At 36.0% G+C, this 17,573-nt stretch overlaps 1 protein-coding gene across 1 annotated transcript in view; it reads left to right on the top strand.

Moving 5' to 3' along the window:
- Window positions 1-17,135, top strand: part of KLHL4 (kelch like family member 4) — a 36,531-nt gene extending 19,396 nt beyond the window's left edge. Inside the window, exons 3-11 of the mRNA XM_010163911.1 lie at window positions 247-383; window positions 1,882-2,078; window positions 4,829-5,041; window positions 6,102-6,288; window positions 9,428-9,652; window positions 11,556-11,718; window positions 14,614-14,826; window positions 16,107-16,278; window positions 16,971-17,135. Coding sequence (XP_010162213.1) covers window positions 247-383; window positions 1,882-2,078; window positions 4,829-5,041; window positions 6,102-6,288; window positions 9,428-9,652; window positions 11,556-11,718; window positions 14,614-14,826; window positions 16,107-16,278; window positions 16,971-17,030 — 1,567 coding nt within the window. The 3' untranslated portion in view covers window positions 17,031-17,135. The remainder of the gene's footprint in view (window positions 1-246; window positions 384-1,881; window positions 2,079-4,828; window positions 5,042-6,101; window positions 6,289-9,427; window positions 9,653-11,555; window positions 11,719-14,613; window positions 14,827-16,106; window positions 16,279-16,970) is intronic.
- Window positions 17,136-17,573: the final 438 nt, after the last annotated feature.

Genomic DNA, 17,573 nt, shown 5'->3' on the forward strand with positions numbered 1-17,573 from the left:
TCCCTTCTTGCTACTGTCAAATTATAATGAGATCAGTGAAAAAAGTCTGCCCCAGCAAGCACGAGGGGAAAATATTCGATTACTAATTACGCTTTTAACTTTATTGCTCACTGCTGTAAGATTTAAATCTTATGCTAAATATAATGTTTCTATTGCACACACTATTTATTATATAGTAAATATATCTCATGCTTGCTATTGAGAAGTAGTTTGCATGAAGTCCTCCTAAAATGTTTTTATTTCAAGGTTGGTTCTCAGTGCAGTGTCTGATTATTTTGCTGCAATGTTTACTAATGATGTGCGTGAAGCAAAACAAGAGGAGATCAAGATGGAGGGAGTAGACCCTGATGCACTGAAAGCTTTGGTGCGCTATGCCTACACAGGTAATCCTTCCTCCCTTACCCAGATCATTGTTGCAACGGAAGATAAGATCTATTCAGTGCGTACATAATTGTCACTTCTTCCATTTCATATTAGTACACACATACATAAATCATGCATACATGATATAAACCTTTCTCTAAAGAGGATGAATAAATATTACTGGTTTATATAATAACATATTCTAGGAGATATGCAGAAAAGTTACTGTATAAATTAATATTGGAAATCTATCTCTAACTATATAAAATTATTTTAGGAATCTTAATGAGAGAACATCTTTTGCCTGTTGCCCACTTCATGTAGTGACACAGAATAGTGTCCTATGAACTCTCCTCTCATCAGTAGCTATTGAAATGGTCTGCCTGGCAGTTATTTGGCTCACTCAAGGCTCTTGAGCAGGAATAATCAGAAGAAAAGAAGGAATATGATCACATGCATGAGTAGAGCAACTTTTAGCATGAGCTAAAATGTGCCACCACATTCTGAAAAAGGTTTACTTATGTTCTCTTGAAAAATTATAGAGTTTTTATCTTAATGAAATTACATATTTTATTTGACTACCAGAATACTGTAAATATATTTTCCCTAATTTATTTTCTCCCATATTCAACATTTATCCCTGTATTGCTGAATCCAAAACAGTTGAACCAAATAGCCAAAAAGACCAAGTCAGAGAACTGCGAAATCCCTTTCATCTGCTCTATTCTGAACAGGCAGCAGTGCTGTAGAACATGACCATTATGTTAGTATACAGTACAATTAGAAACATCCAGATCATTAAAACCTATGCAGATTTTGGAAGTCTGCACTTCAAGTTTCTGAGGCAAATGGATGTTGCAATGATATCTGGAAAACACAGTCATAAACCCCCCCAGTTCTTTTTTCAGAATAGGATTTTAGTGCTGTATATCAACTAGGGAACTGATCCATTCGCTGAGCAACAAGAATGGAAGATCTTGTTAAATTAACACCTTTCAGTCTATCTATGAACATAATAAAATTCTCACATCATGTAATAATTTTATTAAAATTTCAATGCACAAGTAGATGATGGAAGAAATCAGGTTTCCGGCACACACTGCTGGCATTTCCTAGCTTTTGATACTGAAGTTCTTGTGTGGAATATAAACTTATGACATATATTTTTTATGAATTAAGATATAAATTTTAGGAAAGGTTTTTCTCTAATCACACCTTTCTTTTTACTTTACTTTTTTTTTCAGGCAAAATGAGATCTAATATAGTTAAATCTCCAATAAAAATGTTCCAATCATTGCATTCAAAATCCACCAAATTCTTTAAGTCTGTTAAAACTTATGCTGAAAGAACCCTTCAGCAAGAAAGGAAAATGAATTTGTGAATCACAGGACACTTCTTTTCAAAATTCTTCAGAGGAGGACAGAAAATGGGGAGCGGGAAGCTTTCGAGTATTTAAAATACAAAGAAAATGACTGAAACCTTTTTTTTCCCCCTCCTCTCTATGTGCAAACTACACAGGTATTCTAGAGTTAAAGGAAGACACTATAGAAAGTTTGCTAGCTGCAGCTTGTCTTCTCCAGCTAACCCAGGTTATTGATGTATGCTGCAACTTCCTGATGAAGCAGCTCCATCCTTCCAACTGCCTGGGGATTCGCTCTTTTGGAGATGCTCAGGGCTGTGCAGAGCTGCTGAAGGTGGCACACACTTACACGATGGTAAGGTGAACAATCTAAATGCTTTGCAATTATAATCTTAACAGCAAGTGTGGATGCTCTGCTGGAAAACATGTGGGCTTTGATGAAGCAGAGGCAGCTGAGTAGGGCTCAGGGCTGCTGCTCTCTCCAAGACTGACATGGTGGCTCTGTTCTTTGTATGCTGGCGTTCCAAAAAATGTAATAGAGCCTTAACTTGGCTATTGTCAAGAGGCAAACAACAATGGCCCATTCTTATGCTTTTGATTCAACACAGAGAAATTTCTAAAGCTGATTTTAAGGTGAGATGCACATAAAAAAAAGAGCTAAAATAAAAAAATGTATGGGGAAGATTTGGAATGCTAAAAAGAAGCACATCCCTGACTGGAGCATAATCCTCCTCTGGCTCAAAGCAAGAAATGAATATTCAGAGCGTGGGAAACAGAGAAGCAAGATAGCTTGTTGTGAAACCAAATCAAGGGATAAATATTCAGAGCAATAAGATGTGCTATAGCAACTTTAAACACAAAAAGAATAGCAACTGCTACAGCTAAATAGATATAAAAAGAACTACTTGTTAGGAGATACATGGCAGCTTTATGCTTCAAATATTAGCAGAGTATGTCAAAACCAGTTTAGAGGCATCATGATGCTGAGAGCATTCCAGTAAGATATTGTATGCTTCCCCATGCTGAGATAAATGAGAGTGGCATGTGAAGATTGAGGGCACTGGTTGTGATCCTTCCTGTCATACTAATGACTGATTTATTTATCAGCTATCTAGATTCCTTCTACATTTAAAGGATTCTGCATTTGAAAAAGAGCATTTAAGATGGAGTTTCACGCAGCCTCTGTAATTGTGGTGCCCTTGTTGCTTCACACCATTTTATACTCAGCCAAAATCAGGAATTTCCCCCCTCTGCTATTGCCTCTTTTCTCCCAGCAGCCCTAGCACATGGGCATCAACTTTAGGTATTTAAAAATCATGGTCCTGATTTCTGCAAAATTGAAATAAATTCATATGGTTAGACATATGATTTTATGATGTCACACAATAAGAGCATCTTTTTTGGTTAGATTTTTAACCATTTAAACCCTCCAGTCTTCCCTAGGAGTTAGACTTTTACTGTTTTTTAAAACTGTGTGTCACAGAAATGCCAGTTGGACCTTTAAGAACACTGTCTCACGGGAAGGATCATAGCCATCTATGAGACTCAGCAGTACTGTACATATATAGACTTTACACCTTGTCTTGCTGAAAACAACCAGGAGCACTTCCACCTCTAGAACCACCTCCCGCATCTTGCGTGCAACACGGACTAAGAATGTTGCCATGGAAGAGGACCTTGCATGTCATAAAACCACCTACTAAGGTTGCAGCTACTGACAATTTAGAGACAGAAAGGGAAATCTGCATCTCTTTGAAATAACCTTAAAGAAAACTTTCTTTTAAGTCTTGAACTGATTTAAAAAAAACCCAAAACTTTGGAGAATAAGAGATCATAACAACACATACACACACAAGTGTTGTGGCAGGGGATAAATAAAACATTCTCTTTTGTTTCATACCAACCTCAACCACTCGAAAATGTGTACCTTAGGGGAAAGTCTATGAAGTTATACTGTAAATACAGAGACCATTCAAATGAGCTATTTTCAGAAGATAATCAGCTATAAACACCATTCAACAAAAACAGACACAATGGAGACCTTCCCCTTCAATTACTTTAGCTATTGATGCAAAGTATTAACAGTTTCCTGCCTGGTATTTTTTCGTGCAGATAGAGCTTGTTCTGATAAACATCTTGTGCTATATTTGTAACTGAATGTAGACTGGTCTTCCTCTTCCTATTCTCTGAATGTCATAAAATATTAAAGCAGGATACATGTAACAGAGCAAAGTTAACATCTCCTTTAATCACTGATACTTCTATATTTACATCCTTGGTACTCTTAAAAGAGTTACAGAAAGCTAAGAAACTACTGAAAACAAATAATACAAATATCAGTTACTGAAATTTCTTCATCTGCCTTATTTCCATCTGGTTCCCAAAAAAAGATATTGTTGCAACTCAACTGTACAATATATTATTTTTACAAAAAATAATTATTTGAAATATTCTAGGGGTTTAATATTTGTGGCCATTTCTGGAGGTGATGAGTTTTATCACAGCAATAGTCTGTTGAGACTTGTCCAATTCTCTATTGCCCAAAAGTGCTATTAGAATAGTGAGTTTCACGTCCTTTGCTTTATTTTCTGCTACTAAGAGTAGAGAGATACAGTCAACATCCAGCACAGCTCATTGCAAAAGGATTGGAAGGTTTCAATGTAATTTACTTAAAAAATTTGCACCTGATTATAACAGAAGTTACACAACTTATTTGAATGCCCACTTGGCATTCTTAAGATACACGTTATATCTTGAAATTGCTTTTCAATTAAGCTGCTGTGCTAAGATCACATTGATGGACAAAACTCCCAGTGGCAAATTCCTAAGACAAGACAGACTGACAAGAAACCTGACAAACACACCTGTAAGCATGGTGAAAATGATCATTATTCTTCAGTCCTGCAAGAGTAAAGCAGCAAAAAACAATTAAAATCTCCTCTGAATGGTAGAAGGAGATTCAGTGATCTTTAGAATATATATTGCATTTCCCTATACCATAGAACTGAGCTGGAATAAAATATATGCACAGCCTACATTGTCTAATAAAATGTTATTTCAAAGTGTGACAATCATCCAGGCATTGAAATATTTTTTTCTTTTTAGGAACATTTCACAGAAGTAATAAAAAATCAGGAATTTCTTTTACTCCCTGCAAATGAAATTGCAAAGCTCTTGTCTAGTGATGATATCAATGTTCCAGATGAAGAAGCCATATTTCAGGCATTAATGATGTGGGTGAGACATGATTTGCAAAACCGGCAACGAGACCTAGGAATGCTTCTTTCTTACATCAGACTGCCTCTACTCCCACCCCAGGTATGAAAGTGAAGGGCTAACAGGAAACTGAACTACCCACTGAAGTGCTTGACTCAAGCATCATTGAGACAGAGAAAAGAATTCTGTAGAAAGGTTCTGGTTTTGGCTGGAGTTTTTTAGTGGGGGGGTTGGGTGGGGATTTTTCTCTTTTAAAATTTTAACTAAATAGTAACATATAGTAGGTATGTTTATTATTTGTAAAGATAGATAAAAAAAAAAAATCACACAATACCAATGTAATTACTAAACTCAGAATTACCTCTGTCAAAATGTCAGTGTAACAATATGACAAAAGTGGAGTGTTTCTTTCTTGGGTAGCAACAGTGGTAGTTTTGCATTAATAACATGGCAGCTCAGATACCATGAAAGATATTTACTTAGAGTTACCAAACTGGAGAACAGATAAGGCACAATACTTATTTCTTTATTTCCATAAAAAATAGACAAAAAAAAAAGTCTAGATTGTTGCTGACTATTCTGAGCATCAACACTACTTGTCCTTCAAGACTGTAAGAGACACTTAACTGAATAAGTTCCAGAGATGGACGTACTGCTTCTTAGCAAGCTGACACTGTTGTATCTGTGTCATAGCAGAATATATCTCATCAGAAAAGCCTGTAGGAATATCCAGACTACAGGTACTTTATGGATCTCCATGAGTGAAGCTGCAAAGATTCAACTTTGGATTAAGAATCAAAATACTATTTAAATTTACTTTTAAATCTATGCCTCATTTAATGTATTCTAGTATCCATATAGATGTCCAGTACTATATGTTAGACTTGCTCATATCAAAAAGAGTTTTGCATTCAGAGGGTGCAGTACTACATTTGCAATTTTAACCTTTTCTAAAGGTTAAAAGAAAGATTCTGGAAAAAATAAAGCAAGGATGTAATACTTAAAGACCTTTTTTTTTCCTACCTTTATGTTGTTTCACTTACATTAAAGCAGTTTCCAGCAAAGCTTGAGAGGTGAACTAAGAATTTGTGTTTTAATTATTAAAGTACATACAATTTTAATGATTGACATATACATAAGATCCTCACTTTTCATTTCTTAGTTACTAGCCGATCTAGAAAATAGTCCAATGTTTGCAGACGACCTAGAGTGTCAGAAACTCCTTATGGAGGCTATGAAGTACCATCTTCTACCAGAAAGACGGTCCATGATGCAGAGTCCTCGAACTAAGCCTAGAAAATCTACAGTGGGTGCACTTTATGCTGTAGGAGGTATGGATGCCACTAAAGGTAAGTTCAGAAATTGATTGTATTAATTGTATTACAGACACTCAGAGAATATATGACAATCATTTAAAGATTTCTGTCAGGAAAACAGCCATTTATGGATGAAAAAGGAAAAAAAAAATCACAGAACACAATCCTATGTGTTAGATGTTCTTGCTTCCTGCAAGAATAACATTTATAAATTATATACATACATCCTGAAGTGCAGACTGAAGAAGTTTGACTCAGATGGTGATTTTAAAATTAAGTTTTGTAAGAATTTGTGTGTATAGCTTGACTTTATAACACAGAACAACAACAACAAAAATATTTCAAGATTCTTTTAACATTGTTTTAGAATCCTGTGCTCCATTTTTTGACAGAAGTTAGAAAGCTGGAAATTTTTTTAAAGAAGAGGAAAATAAAATCAAAAATCATTACTGAACTATCGAGAACTCTTAGCTAAAGCTTATCAGTCCTTATAACATTTTGGATGGAAAGGTTTGCACTTTTCTGTGAGCGCAACAGTATGTGCAGGTTTTTTTTTTCAGGACTTCATACACAGTTTTTTCAGGTTTGTAGCTGAAAGTTAAGTGTTATAAATGTATTCCAGTTTTTATTATTTGATTTTCACAACTGCAATCAGCTTACAGCTTTACACATTACACTATTCTGTTTAGCAGGCAGTATATTAAATCATTTTCTACAGGAACCTTAACTTCAAACCCACAGCTTGGAGCCAAGGAACTGTAATTAGTTTAAAGTCTAGTGACTTGCTGAACAGTATTACTTTTAGCTGTGTGAGTTCACCTTTAATAGAATCACAAAGAAGCTAATCCATTTCATGGTTTGCAAAAAATTGCTGATGACTGATTTTTCTTGTATGAGAGATCTTGCACTGCTACTTTACTGTCTCTGTGCAATCAAATCAGGTGCAAAATACACATTCAGCACCATCTCAACATGAAAACACTCCTTCCTAGGACAGTTTAGCAAAATGAAGTTAAACCGTACCAATTAGTGTATGTCATTAGTACTACTGTTTATTTATGAATTATATAAACCAAGCAAGAATTCAAGGTAATCTTTAACTTCTACCAAAATAAGAATAAACATTTTTAATAGGTCTTTCTCAGTAAGGGTTATTTCAGTCAACATCTGCACTTCCTGTTGGTGCCTCTTTTACTTATTACCTTGGAATAAAGCCAATTGTTTGAACTTTTGCCTTTTGATGGTTAAGAAGAACAGCACTTCCTCTCCTCCCTGCTGTCCTCTACAGCTCTGACTCATACTTTGAGCCTGTGCTGGATTGTAAGATAAAGGAAACAGCAACTAAGAGACTACGATGCACTGGAAGAACAGTTCTGAGAAGCAAATAACTACCACCTCTGGCAGTAATACGCTTTCTGTGATAAAGAAAACTCTCAGGGAAAGCCAGGTTTGGCTTTGTGCTTATCTCAGGTGGTATACGAAGTCAAATCTCAACTTCCAATGATCAAAAGAAGATCAAAGAGCTGCTTTTGGGCTGGTATTTTGAAAAAAATGTGAATATGCCTAAACTACATTAACTTTCAAAACCTACCTTCCAGCCTCTGTAAAAATTACAACCTACAGGGTATGTATGAACACACTGTGTATCTTAATGTATTTTTCCTGTTTTTTAGTTAGTGAGAGAGATACTCCTTTTGAAGCTGAAAACTTTGGGACACTCACAAATTAGCATAGAATAAATGAGAGGAAATCAAAGCAAAGCAGAGCAGTCTAGCAAAATGGAAAGCACAATCAAAGAAATTCAGTTGTTCAGAATAAAAGAAGATAGGAAAGGGGGGAAAGTAGAATTTCTCTCTTCTATTGCAGATGGATCTGGTAGTTTATTTCCCAGTCTATGCATCTGGAAAAGCATGTAGAGGAGAGAAAAGATATCATGAGATAAGCTCTTATTTCACTAAATTTATTGACTATAGCAAATGATCTCTAGCAGATCTCTAAACCAAATGCTACCTTTCTTTTCTGTTTTATTGCATGGTTGTTTTGCTGCTGTAAATCATTCCTGAGCCACTAACTGCCTATTGTAATTCTCAAAATACTACTTCTCTAGTCTCAAATCCCAGTCAAGGACCAGGCAGGAAATCAGCTCTGTTTTCCTCACCTGGTTGCCTTCAGTTAAGCTGAAGCTGTGCTCCAGAGTGCACTGTATGTGCAACTGGCAATTGCTTCTTCTACCTACTCAGCCATCTCCCCACTGTGCTCAATCAGCTCTCAAAGGAGCAATTACCACTGCTGGGTGACTGACAGGAGCCAGTGCATGGAAAAGTGTCAGGTTTGAATGGCAGAGATCTAGGGCCTTATGAATAGTTGCAGGAAGAACATTACCAGAAGTTCAGTGACCTGAAAAGAATGAAAATACAGTTTATATACTAGAGCAGACAAGCAGTTACTGCAAAGCTGCTGCAAAGATGAACCTCAGGGAAGCTACCTGTGGGAGCCAAGCGTGTACTCACACACATCTCTCTCTCTTCTGCCTGTCTCCATCATAAAAAGGAAAATATCCAAACTATTCATGAAGATGCATGCCCAAGTGCTAGGACAGAAACATGGATACCTTTTCCATTTTTGCTATCACTAATGGTTTAAGCACAAACATGGTTAAAGAGTACACAGTTGTGAATATTCATATTCATAAAGAATTTTAAAACCCACCCCAACCCAAAACACTAAAACCCTACCCTCGTGGTATTTAAATGAGTAACAGCTTTAACTTTCAGTATTTCAGTATTAAAAAAATTAGTTGTGAGGTACCATATTCATAAGGAATTTAATATCCCACCCCAACCCAAAACATTAAAATCCTACCCTCATGGTATTTAAATGAGTAACAGATTTAACTTTCAGTATTTCAGTATTAAAAAAATTGTTGGCATTTAATTCTGCATCTTCTGGCCCCGTGTTTATTCTTATAGATTTGACAATCAAATATACAGGCAATTAATGCAGCTTTCATCAGCTTTGCATTTCGTAACAGAAGTTCTCGGGGAGCCATCGCAAAAGTCCACACACAGAGTTTCAATGTTTTACAATGTAATAATGTTTTGGGTTGTACTGACTACTGGCTGCTGGATACTGATCAGTTCATGCCTATCTCATAATATTTATGTTTTAACAGGTACCACTACAATTGAAAAATATGACCTTAGGACTAACAGTTGGATACAAATTGGTACAATGAATGGTAGACGATTGCAGTTTGGAGTTGCAGTAATTGACAACAAGCTCTATATTGTGGGAGGAAGAGATGGTCTGAAAACTTCTAACATTGTTGAATGTTTCAACCCTGTCACCAAAGTTTGGACTATAATGCCTCCTATGTCAACACACAGGCATGGCCTAGGTAAGAGGCACTCTTTCTTTGCAAATACCTTGCATCACATACAAATGAATTTGGATTGACAGAAGCACTGTTGACATAAATTTTAAAGCATTTCATAACGCACAGCAACATTCGTAGAAGACATTTTTCAAAGACAGAGTTGCCTATTACCATAATTTTATGTCAGTGATATTTGTTAGTATTCACCTAACTTGCACTGGTCTTGCAGAGTTAATTTTGCTCTTAGAAAATTCTAAAATACAAGCAGCAGTGAAAATGATCAACTCTTCGTCCAATTTAGAGGTCATGATATACGTTTAAAATAAAATAACAATCTGATTTTCAGTATTTTTTTAAAAATTATGACTTAAGTTGAGCCTACAGGTACCTGCCTACCTCTGAAAATCAGATCAGAGAATTATTCACACTGAAGAAAACATTGTGGTAGGGAAATAAGTACAACTTCACTAATTTTATTGTTGTAATTACAATAAGTTTAACAGAGCTCTGCTATGGCTTAGTGTCTACGGGTCTTCACTGCACAATAAACCTTAATATAATTCACAGTGAATGAATAACATTAATATGAAATCTAGAAGCTATTTTTAGAACTATAAAAACTAAGGATAAATTTACATTTGAGGAGACTGTAAGGGAGGGAATATGATGATCTCTGAATGATTTATATATCACAGTTCTAATGAAAAAGCTGGCTTCTCTTAAGTTCACAGAAACAGGTATGGCTGGAAACCATCGGTAAGTTCAGGTGATGTAGAATATTTTTATTCTAATGAATAATAGAAAAAGATTGAGCCAGAATTATTCAGTAAACCTCTGTGGGCTATATCACCTTCTTCACTGCTTGGTGGAGATAGTACAGTGTAGGGTTCTTACCAGCTAGTCTGACAAATTTATAAAAGCAAATAGTAGTAGGTAGCAAAGGGAAAGAAGGTAAAACAGATTAAATACTTCTCATTGAAGTCTTTATAATTACCAACCGCAGGGCCATAATTCTACCCAACAAGTAGGTCACAGTGGTAAATCTGAGTGCCCGAAGTCAGGCTTCATTCCGTGCATCAGCCCGGTTTGCAAAGCTGCCTTACACTTAGAGCTCCTATTAGTTTCAGTGAGATTTTGTGGAGAGTTAGCACTTTTGAAAAAATCAGGCCATGTATATTTAGGCCTGAAAAGACAGATTTAGAAAACTTTTAAGCAGCCAGACTCGAACATTTTGCCTTACCTAACAAAGGAATCAAACAAGCAGCTCCTCAAAGGGGAGGCACCAAAGCCCTTCTCTCTGGAGAAGGACAATGACACAGGATATGTCCACACAGAGCTTTGCAGAGACAGCCAAGTTCACTCTCCTGTGCCTCAAGGACAGCAGATACAAGCCAGCTCCATCCAAAAGTGTGTTCCCCTTACAGGCATTAAAATGTCATGGTACTTTAGCTAGTAAGGACAGCCAGCTAGCCACCCACTCGGGCTTCATGCTGGCAGGACTACAGAGCTTCAGCTGGCTCAGAATAAGTGTAGGTGGTTGGTGTGGGCATATTTTTCATTGCCTGGCTGAACCTTTGCTTTTCTTTAAAAGAATCACATTGTTTCTTCATTTAAGGACTCAAATTTGTTTCAGAACAAGGTCAAGAGAAGTGGTAGAGATAAAAGTCCAAGACGAGAACATCAGAACTAAAGCAGCTTTCCTCTAATCTTTTGGCAAAAGAGAATACTTATTCAGAAAAACACCATCTATGAAGTATTTTGTTTATCTTTGTTTATTCTGCCAAATGACAAGGCAGCTTTTAGATAGTTTAATGCCAGCTGCAATTGCTTATCTTCATACAGAGAATTAAAGTAGGAAGTTAATACACTATTGGTCACTGAAATCATTGAGTACTGTAATTTGTCCCTAATTCTATCTTTTAAGGAGTAGCAATGCTTGAAGGACCGATGTATGCTGTTGGTGGCCATGATGGATGGAGTTACCTTAACACGGTAGAAAGATGGGACCCACAAGCACGGCAATGGAATTACGTTGCTAGCATGTCAACCCCTAGAAGCACCGTAGGGGTTGCAGCATTAAATAGCAAGTATGTCAACAGGAAAAGCTCTCTTTGGTTTTTCATTTGCTTCCTTCCTTGGAAACACAGTTTCTTAAATTTTGTTTTCAATCTTATAGTAATTAATCACCTCAGGAAAACAAAGAGAAAATATAATGCACAAATAAGAAAGGAAAGCTTTTCCTGTGTTGTGTGGTAAATTGTTTTCAAAATTGCAGTCATATTTTAAACATACTTAAGCCCTTTTAAGTTATAGCAATTTGATAGTGTTATTACATGCATAGCAGAATTTTACCTTGAACATAACTTATGGGGACAGCAGATGAGCTACTTTAAAAAATATTCAAAGTTTATGTTTACATTTTAAAATCACTGTGTCTATGGAAGCACAATTTGAAAGAATGTGTAGAGAATCAAAGTCATTCTTCTACCATTTTATATCTCCTGCATGCATCTACAGCTTTAACATATAAGCTCACAGGCAAGAGTAATTTTTAAAAGGTTAAAGGTATATGATGTGTTCAATAAAAGGAAGACAAATTTAATAACTAGGTATGGAATAAACAGCCTCCTATAAGTCTTATCCTACCCAGAGTTATTCTGCCCTTCCTCTATTGCTTAAATACACTGAGATCACGTGTTCACTGTACATTGGTTTTCTCAACAAGATTTTCAAGACTTATCTAAACATCCCCTTAAGACACTAAAGCCACACAAGCACTTTCACATGGGAACAGACACACTTATCAATCTACTGTGTAACCTGTAGTGTACAATGTGTTACACCTTGTCTATGTTCCAATTTGAAAGTAGTTGTATTTCAGCATGAGGAAGAACAATTAATAAATTAATGCCTAACAGAAATCTGTTTTTCTTCTTCAGCAACATAGCTTAGTGCCAAAAACACAAAAGCCTTGTAAAAGGTCCCAAGTCACGTTGGAGAGCATGGCTTGAGCCAACCTTCCTTCTTATTTAAATCTCTGGAAAGCACTTAGCAATGACAGTTTGTAGGGGCCAGGAATATTACAGTTGCAGGCAGACAACTGTATTTATCCCAAAACTTTATCACTGGCTTCCCTGTTCACTTCTTAAATTCCAGAAAAAGAGAAGGATAAAGAGCAGAAACAAAGAGGTCAGCAAACAGGTATTTGCAAAAGCAAAACTTCTTCACATCCAAGTCAGGGTTTTGCATTCAAACGTGACATGATCTTAACTATTAATTCAAAAGTCCAAGAACTGCCTGTTCAAGTCCCTGTTGTATCTCAGAGGAAATGCTCTCAGCATGAACTTCACCAGAAACTCCTGTTGGTACCTTCCACAGCAACATGCAGGAAACCACTTTGTCAAAGAGGAAATCCAGTCTGATCATGACTCTTCTCAATCACTGCTGATACAAGCTTTCTCCAGCCTGGCTCAAATCACGTCTGTTAGTCTAGTGATGTAATTTCTGGCATACCAGGGGAAGCCAAGATCAAATGTCCATCATTCAGTGCTATTGCTGTGGTCTAACCAAGAAGAATGCTAATCCTTTTCCTGTTTCCCTAGGTCACGCTATATTTTTTTCTATTCAATCCCACCAGAAATGACTTTACATTTCTGTGGAGTAAAACTTTTTGATCAATAAATGGTCTATTGAAAACATCACTCAATAGTGGTATATTTGTTCTTTTTCATTAGAGAATGGGAAACACTACCGTGTCTCTAGACACATTACAGAAAACAAAAAATCCCAACCAATCTGTTTGTATATACAGTGACTTCCTCTCTCTGTGAAAGCTGTGTAAACAAATAGTCTGTACCTAAAGGCATTATGTGAAAAGAAAAAAAAAAAATCAAATCCTCACGTTTTGTCAAGCAACAAACTGCACAACTGAACTCAAGTCTATCTTCTATTCACAAACATCAGAAGAGAGATTGATATTTTCTATTATTCTAGTAGTGGTCAAGAATTTTCTAGTTAAATTATACATCAGAGTAGTCTAAAAATTTTTCCAGTCACTGGAGAAAAACAAGCACTTCTCAAGCAAAATTCAACTGATCTGTTTTAGGTGTAGGAACACTTACAAGTCCACGTGTTCCCTAGTTCTCTAATATGTTGCACTAAGTAAATTCAATTTCATGGCAGTAAGTAATAGTCAGGATTTGAAAGGGAGCTGAACAACTGCCACACTCAACATCTAAACCTTTCTGCTATTACATATAGTATGCATGTTATCACAGTCTAGCAGCATCCAAGTTAGCTTGACATACAAAAAAATTCAGGCTTTGTAAAATGCATTGATAAAAAGCCACAAAACCCCCATACTTCTAGTGTATTTCCATCATTTATTCTTACATGTTGTCCCAACAGCAGCTGGTTTTAATCTCCAGTTGTTTGCTAAGTGTCTTTAAGCTGAACAAACAAGATGACATACCTGTAGGGTAACTTCTGTCCAGCAGATTTTCTTAAATACAAACACTGAGGAAAATATATTTGTATATTTTTGACATATGTTTTTGATGTGTAATTATATTATTAATGTTCTTTGACATATGAATAGTATAGGAAAAATGCTTAATGTAATACTAAGATGTCAAATACTCCATAAGCCTGTCTTAGGAAATATTACCCATATGTTTCAAACATATGTAGCATCTTTCAATTTAATTCCATCTATAGCTCATAGTTAAAGAAACTGACATGCATTTTTAACCTTAATTTTCAAGTGTGATTGCTTGAAAATTTGTACTGCCAATGAAGACTATGACTACGTTCGTATAGCATGCAAAACCCTCTGTGCAAAGAAAGCTCCAGAGTCAGATAGCAAATAATGGGCATGATGATAATTTTAAAGTGGTCTGAATGAAGTTAACCAAATAAAATTCCTACTAAAATGAGACACTAAAGACTGAAATTGTTTGCCTTCTTTTGGGTCATTATCCCAGACTGTATGCTGTTGGTGGACGAGATGGGAGCTCTTGCTTAAAGTCAATGGAATGTTTTGATCCGCACACAAACAAGTGGAGCCTGTGTGCTTCCATGTCCAAGAGAAGAGGTGGAGTTGGTGTTGCAACGCACAATGGGTTTTTATATGCTGTGGGAGGTCACGATGCACCCGCCTCCAACCACTGCTCTCGACTTTCTGACTGTGTAGAAAGGTAAGGATTTATTTTTCCACATTCCAGGCAGTAAATATAAAGTAATTTATAGCAGCAAAGGAAATCTCTTTACAATTGGAATGTTATGTTTGTGAAACATATTATTATTTTTAAAATCATATTTTGAGGAGAGTAACTGATTTTCAATGCTTTTGTGATAATAAAAAAATCAACCCTCAGAAGCAAATTCCTCTCTGCTCTCCCTTCTATTTGAGCTGCCCAGGAACCAGGTAAAGTCAGACAACTTAAAACGTAAGACAAATTCAACATGGGACCTTTATTTCTCAAGTGCCAAACCCCTGGTTGTTTGATGTATTGTAGGAACTAAATACTTTCCAGTTGTGTCTTCCTCCAATAATTTTGCTGATACTGACCAAAAGGTTAAAAATATAATAAATATCTCGTCCTCAAACAGGCAGTACTTACTACACAGGTATTTTCTGATGGAACTGATAGAAAGAGCCTTATTTCTGTAAGAAACTCTGTTACTATAGGAAAGCAGGCTGAAACATGTGCTAAGGGTCACATTTGGCAAGGAAAAAAAAAGTAAGCATGTACTAAAGAAAATACTTCACCTTGAATTCACACTTTAAATCTAAACAGCACATTAATACATTGGCCTAATGATTTTGGTAGCACACAGATATAAACAGTGAAAACCTGGCTTTATATCCATTTCTCATACAGTATTTTGATTTTAAAAGGTAATAACTTTATCTGATCCTTATTTAATCCCCCCTCCTTTTTTTTATTCTTCACTGATGAGCACAGTTGTTAAAATGCAAATTACCTGTTAGAAATAAAATCAACACTGATACAAAATACTGCTGTGCATTTTGTGTTACAAACTTTTTTCAACCATATGAGATATTTAATTTCTTTTACATTGAAATTTTCTGAAAGTGTTGATTAGGACAAGAAAGAGAAAACAAAAATCTTTATGGAGAAGGAAAAAAAAAATTGAAATTAACTTTGCTGAGTCAACTGATGGCCACGCTATCATTCCCCGAGGCCTCATTTATGCTCAAATGTATTGATTGCTTAACCTGATAGAAATGGAGAGACTGTAACCAAAAAGTGAAAATATTGGCATTTTTTATGTGTTAAGACCCCTCTAGTGGCTATATTAAATATTTAATTATATTGCTCTTAATTCTCTGTACTAGTTCATGATAGAAGTTGAATTACAATGCAGGAGAAATTAAGGAAATACCAGCCATTTAAATCTGAAATGTGTTTCTACAATGTATTTTTCTACTTTTGACCGTAAAACATCCTAGGTATGATCCTAAAACAGATGCTTGGACAACAGTGGCCCCCTTGAGTGTACCTCGGGATGCTGTTGGAATTTGTCCTCTGGGGGACAGACTATATGCCGTTGGGGGCTATGATGGCCATACGTACCTGGATACCGTGGAGTCCTACGATGCTCAAAATAACGAGTGGACAGAGGTAATAGGAAGAACGACCTAAGAAATAACAGGAATCCTTCCTGCAGACAGGAAGAATTCTGTCTGAATAATGGACAAAACCAAAATGATTATATTGTAAAATTATCACTGGTGGTGTCAAAATTATATATTGGGATGCAGTAATACTGCAGTTGGGCTTATAGCAAATATTGGTTGCCTCTCCTGTGAAATAACTGTATAAAATTTTTTGGACTAAAAGGTGAAGGCAGCGCATGAGCAAGTGAACTGGGTTGTACAACTCATATTGTGCTGTGGAACTGGCTGTTGCTGGTGCTGCCAAGCCTTGGCCAGCAATGCCATCTGCTGGGGACACTCCCAAACCTTCCTGCTTACGACCAATTCCATTGAGTCCAAGAGGAAATATTTGAGACTGTCAAGATCTTTTTGTAGGGACACAGTCCACGTTTTTGGAACACAGGATATAAAGGTCTCTTATAAAACTTAAGAGCAACAATACCAGCCTGCACTCCTGTAACTCTCAGCAGCTGCTGAAGCCTTTTCCCAAAAATCCAAACCTGTATTTTCAGAGCCTTAGTTAAATCTATTTTTTTTAGCAGTACATTACTTTGAATAAACAAATTTGTTTCTTTCTAACTGGCAAGTAATTTCTTCTAGTCCTATTCATAAGACTCTACTAAAAATGCTTCCTCCGTCTTCTTTTCCTTTTTTTAGGAAGTTCCTGTCAATATTGGAAGGGCTGGAGCGTGTGTTGTTGTTGTGAAGTTGCCCTGATGACCACAAATTTTTGAAAACAAACTTTGAGTGGAGTTTCATGAAGATAAGAAACATTTCCAGAAAGCAGTACAGACTCTACACATCTTAGCAGCTCTCCATTGTAGAGAATATTTATCTCCGAGCCATTATGCTATTAGAGCACAAAAGTGTCTTCCTGCATTACAGAAATCAGAGAATTTTGCAGAAGTGAATTATTTTATTATGCCTACTAAAAAAAAAAAATATTAAAAAAATCAATAAGGTGTTTAAATGGTTCAGGTTTGTTACAAAAGTGTATCTGTTATTTATAAAATGGTAGTAAAGTGATAAATGGGTGTATAAGATTTCATAAACTTTTTCTTTTCTATGTTGGCAGTAATGAAAATGTTTATAAAAAGGGCTTTTATATTTTAAGTAAATGAAAATGAATAAGAGAGAAACACCTTCAACAGAGAACTGCACAGTAGGAAATATTTGCCCATAAATATAACTGGAAACAGAATATTCTCTACAGAATTAAATTAATTTCTATATCCAGAAATTAAATTATTAAATTAACTT

The sequence above is a fragment of the Antrostomus carolinensis genome, unplaced genomic scaffold, assembly GCF_000700745.2.
Source record: "Antrostomus carolinensis isolate BGI_N321 unplaced genomic scaffold, ASM70074v2 scaffold2623, whole genome shotgun sequence".
NCBI lineage: Eukaryota > Metazoa > Chordata > Aves > Caprimulgiformes > Caprimulgidae > Antrostomus > Antrostomus carolinensis.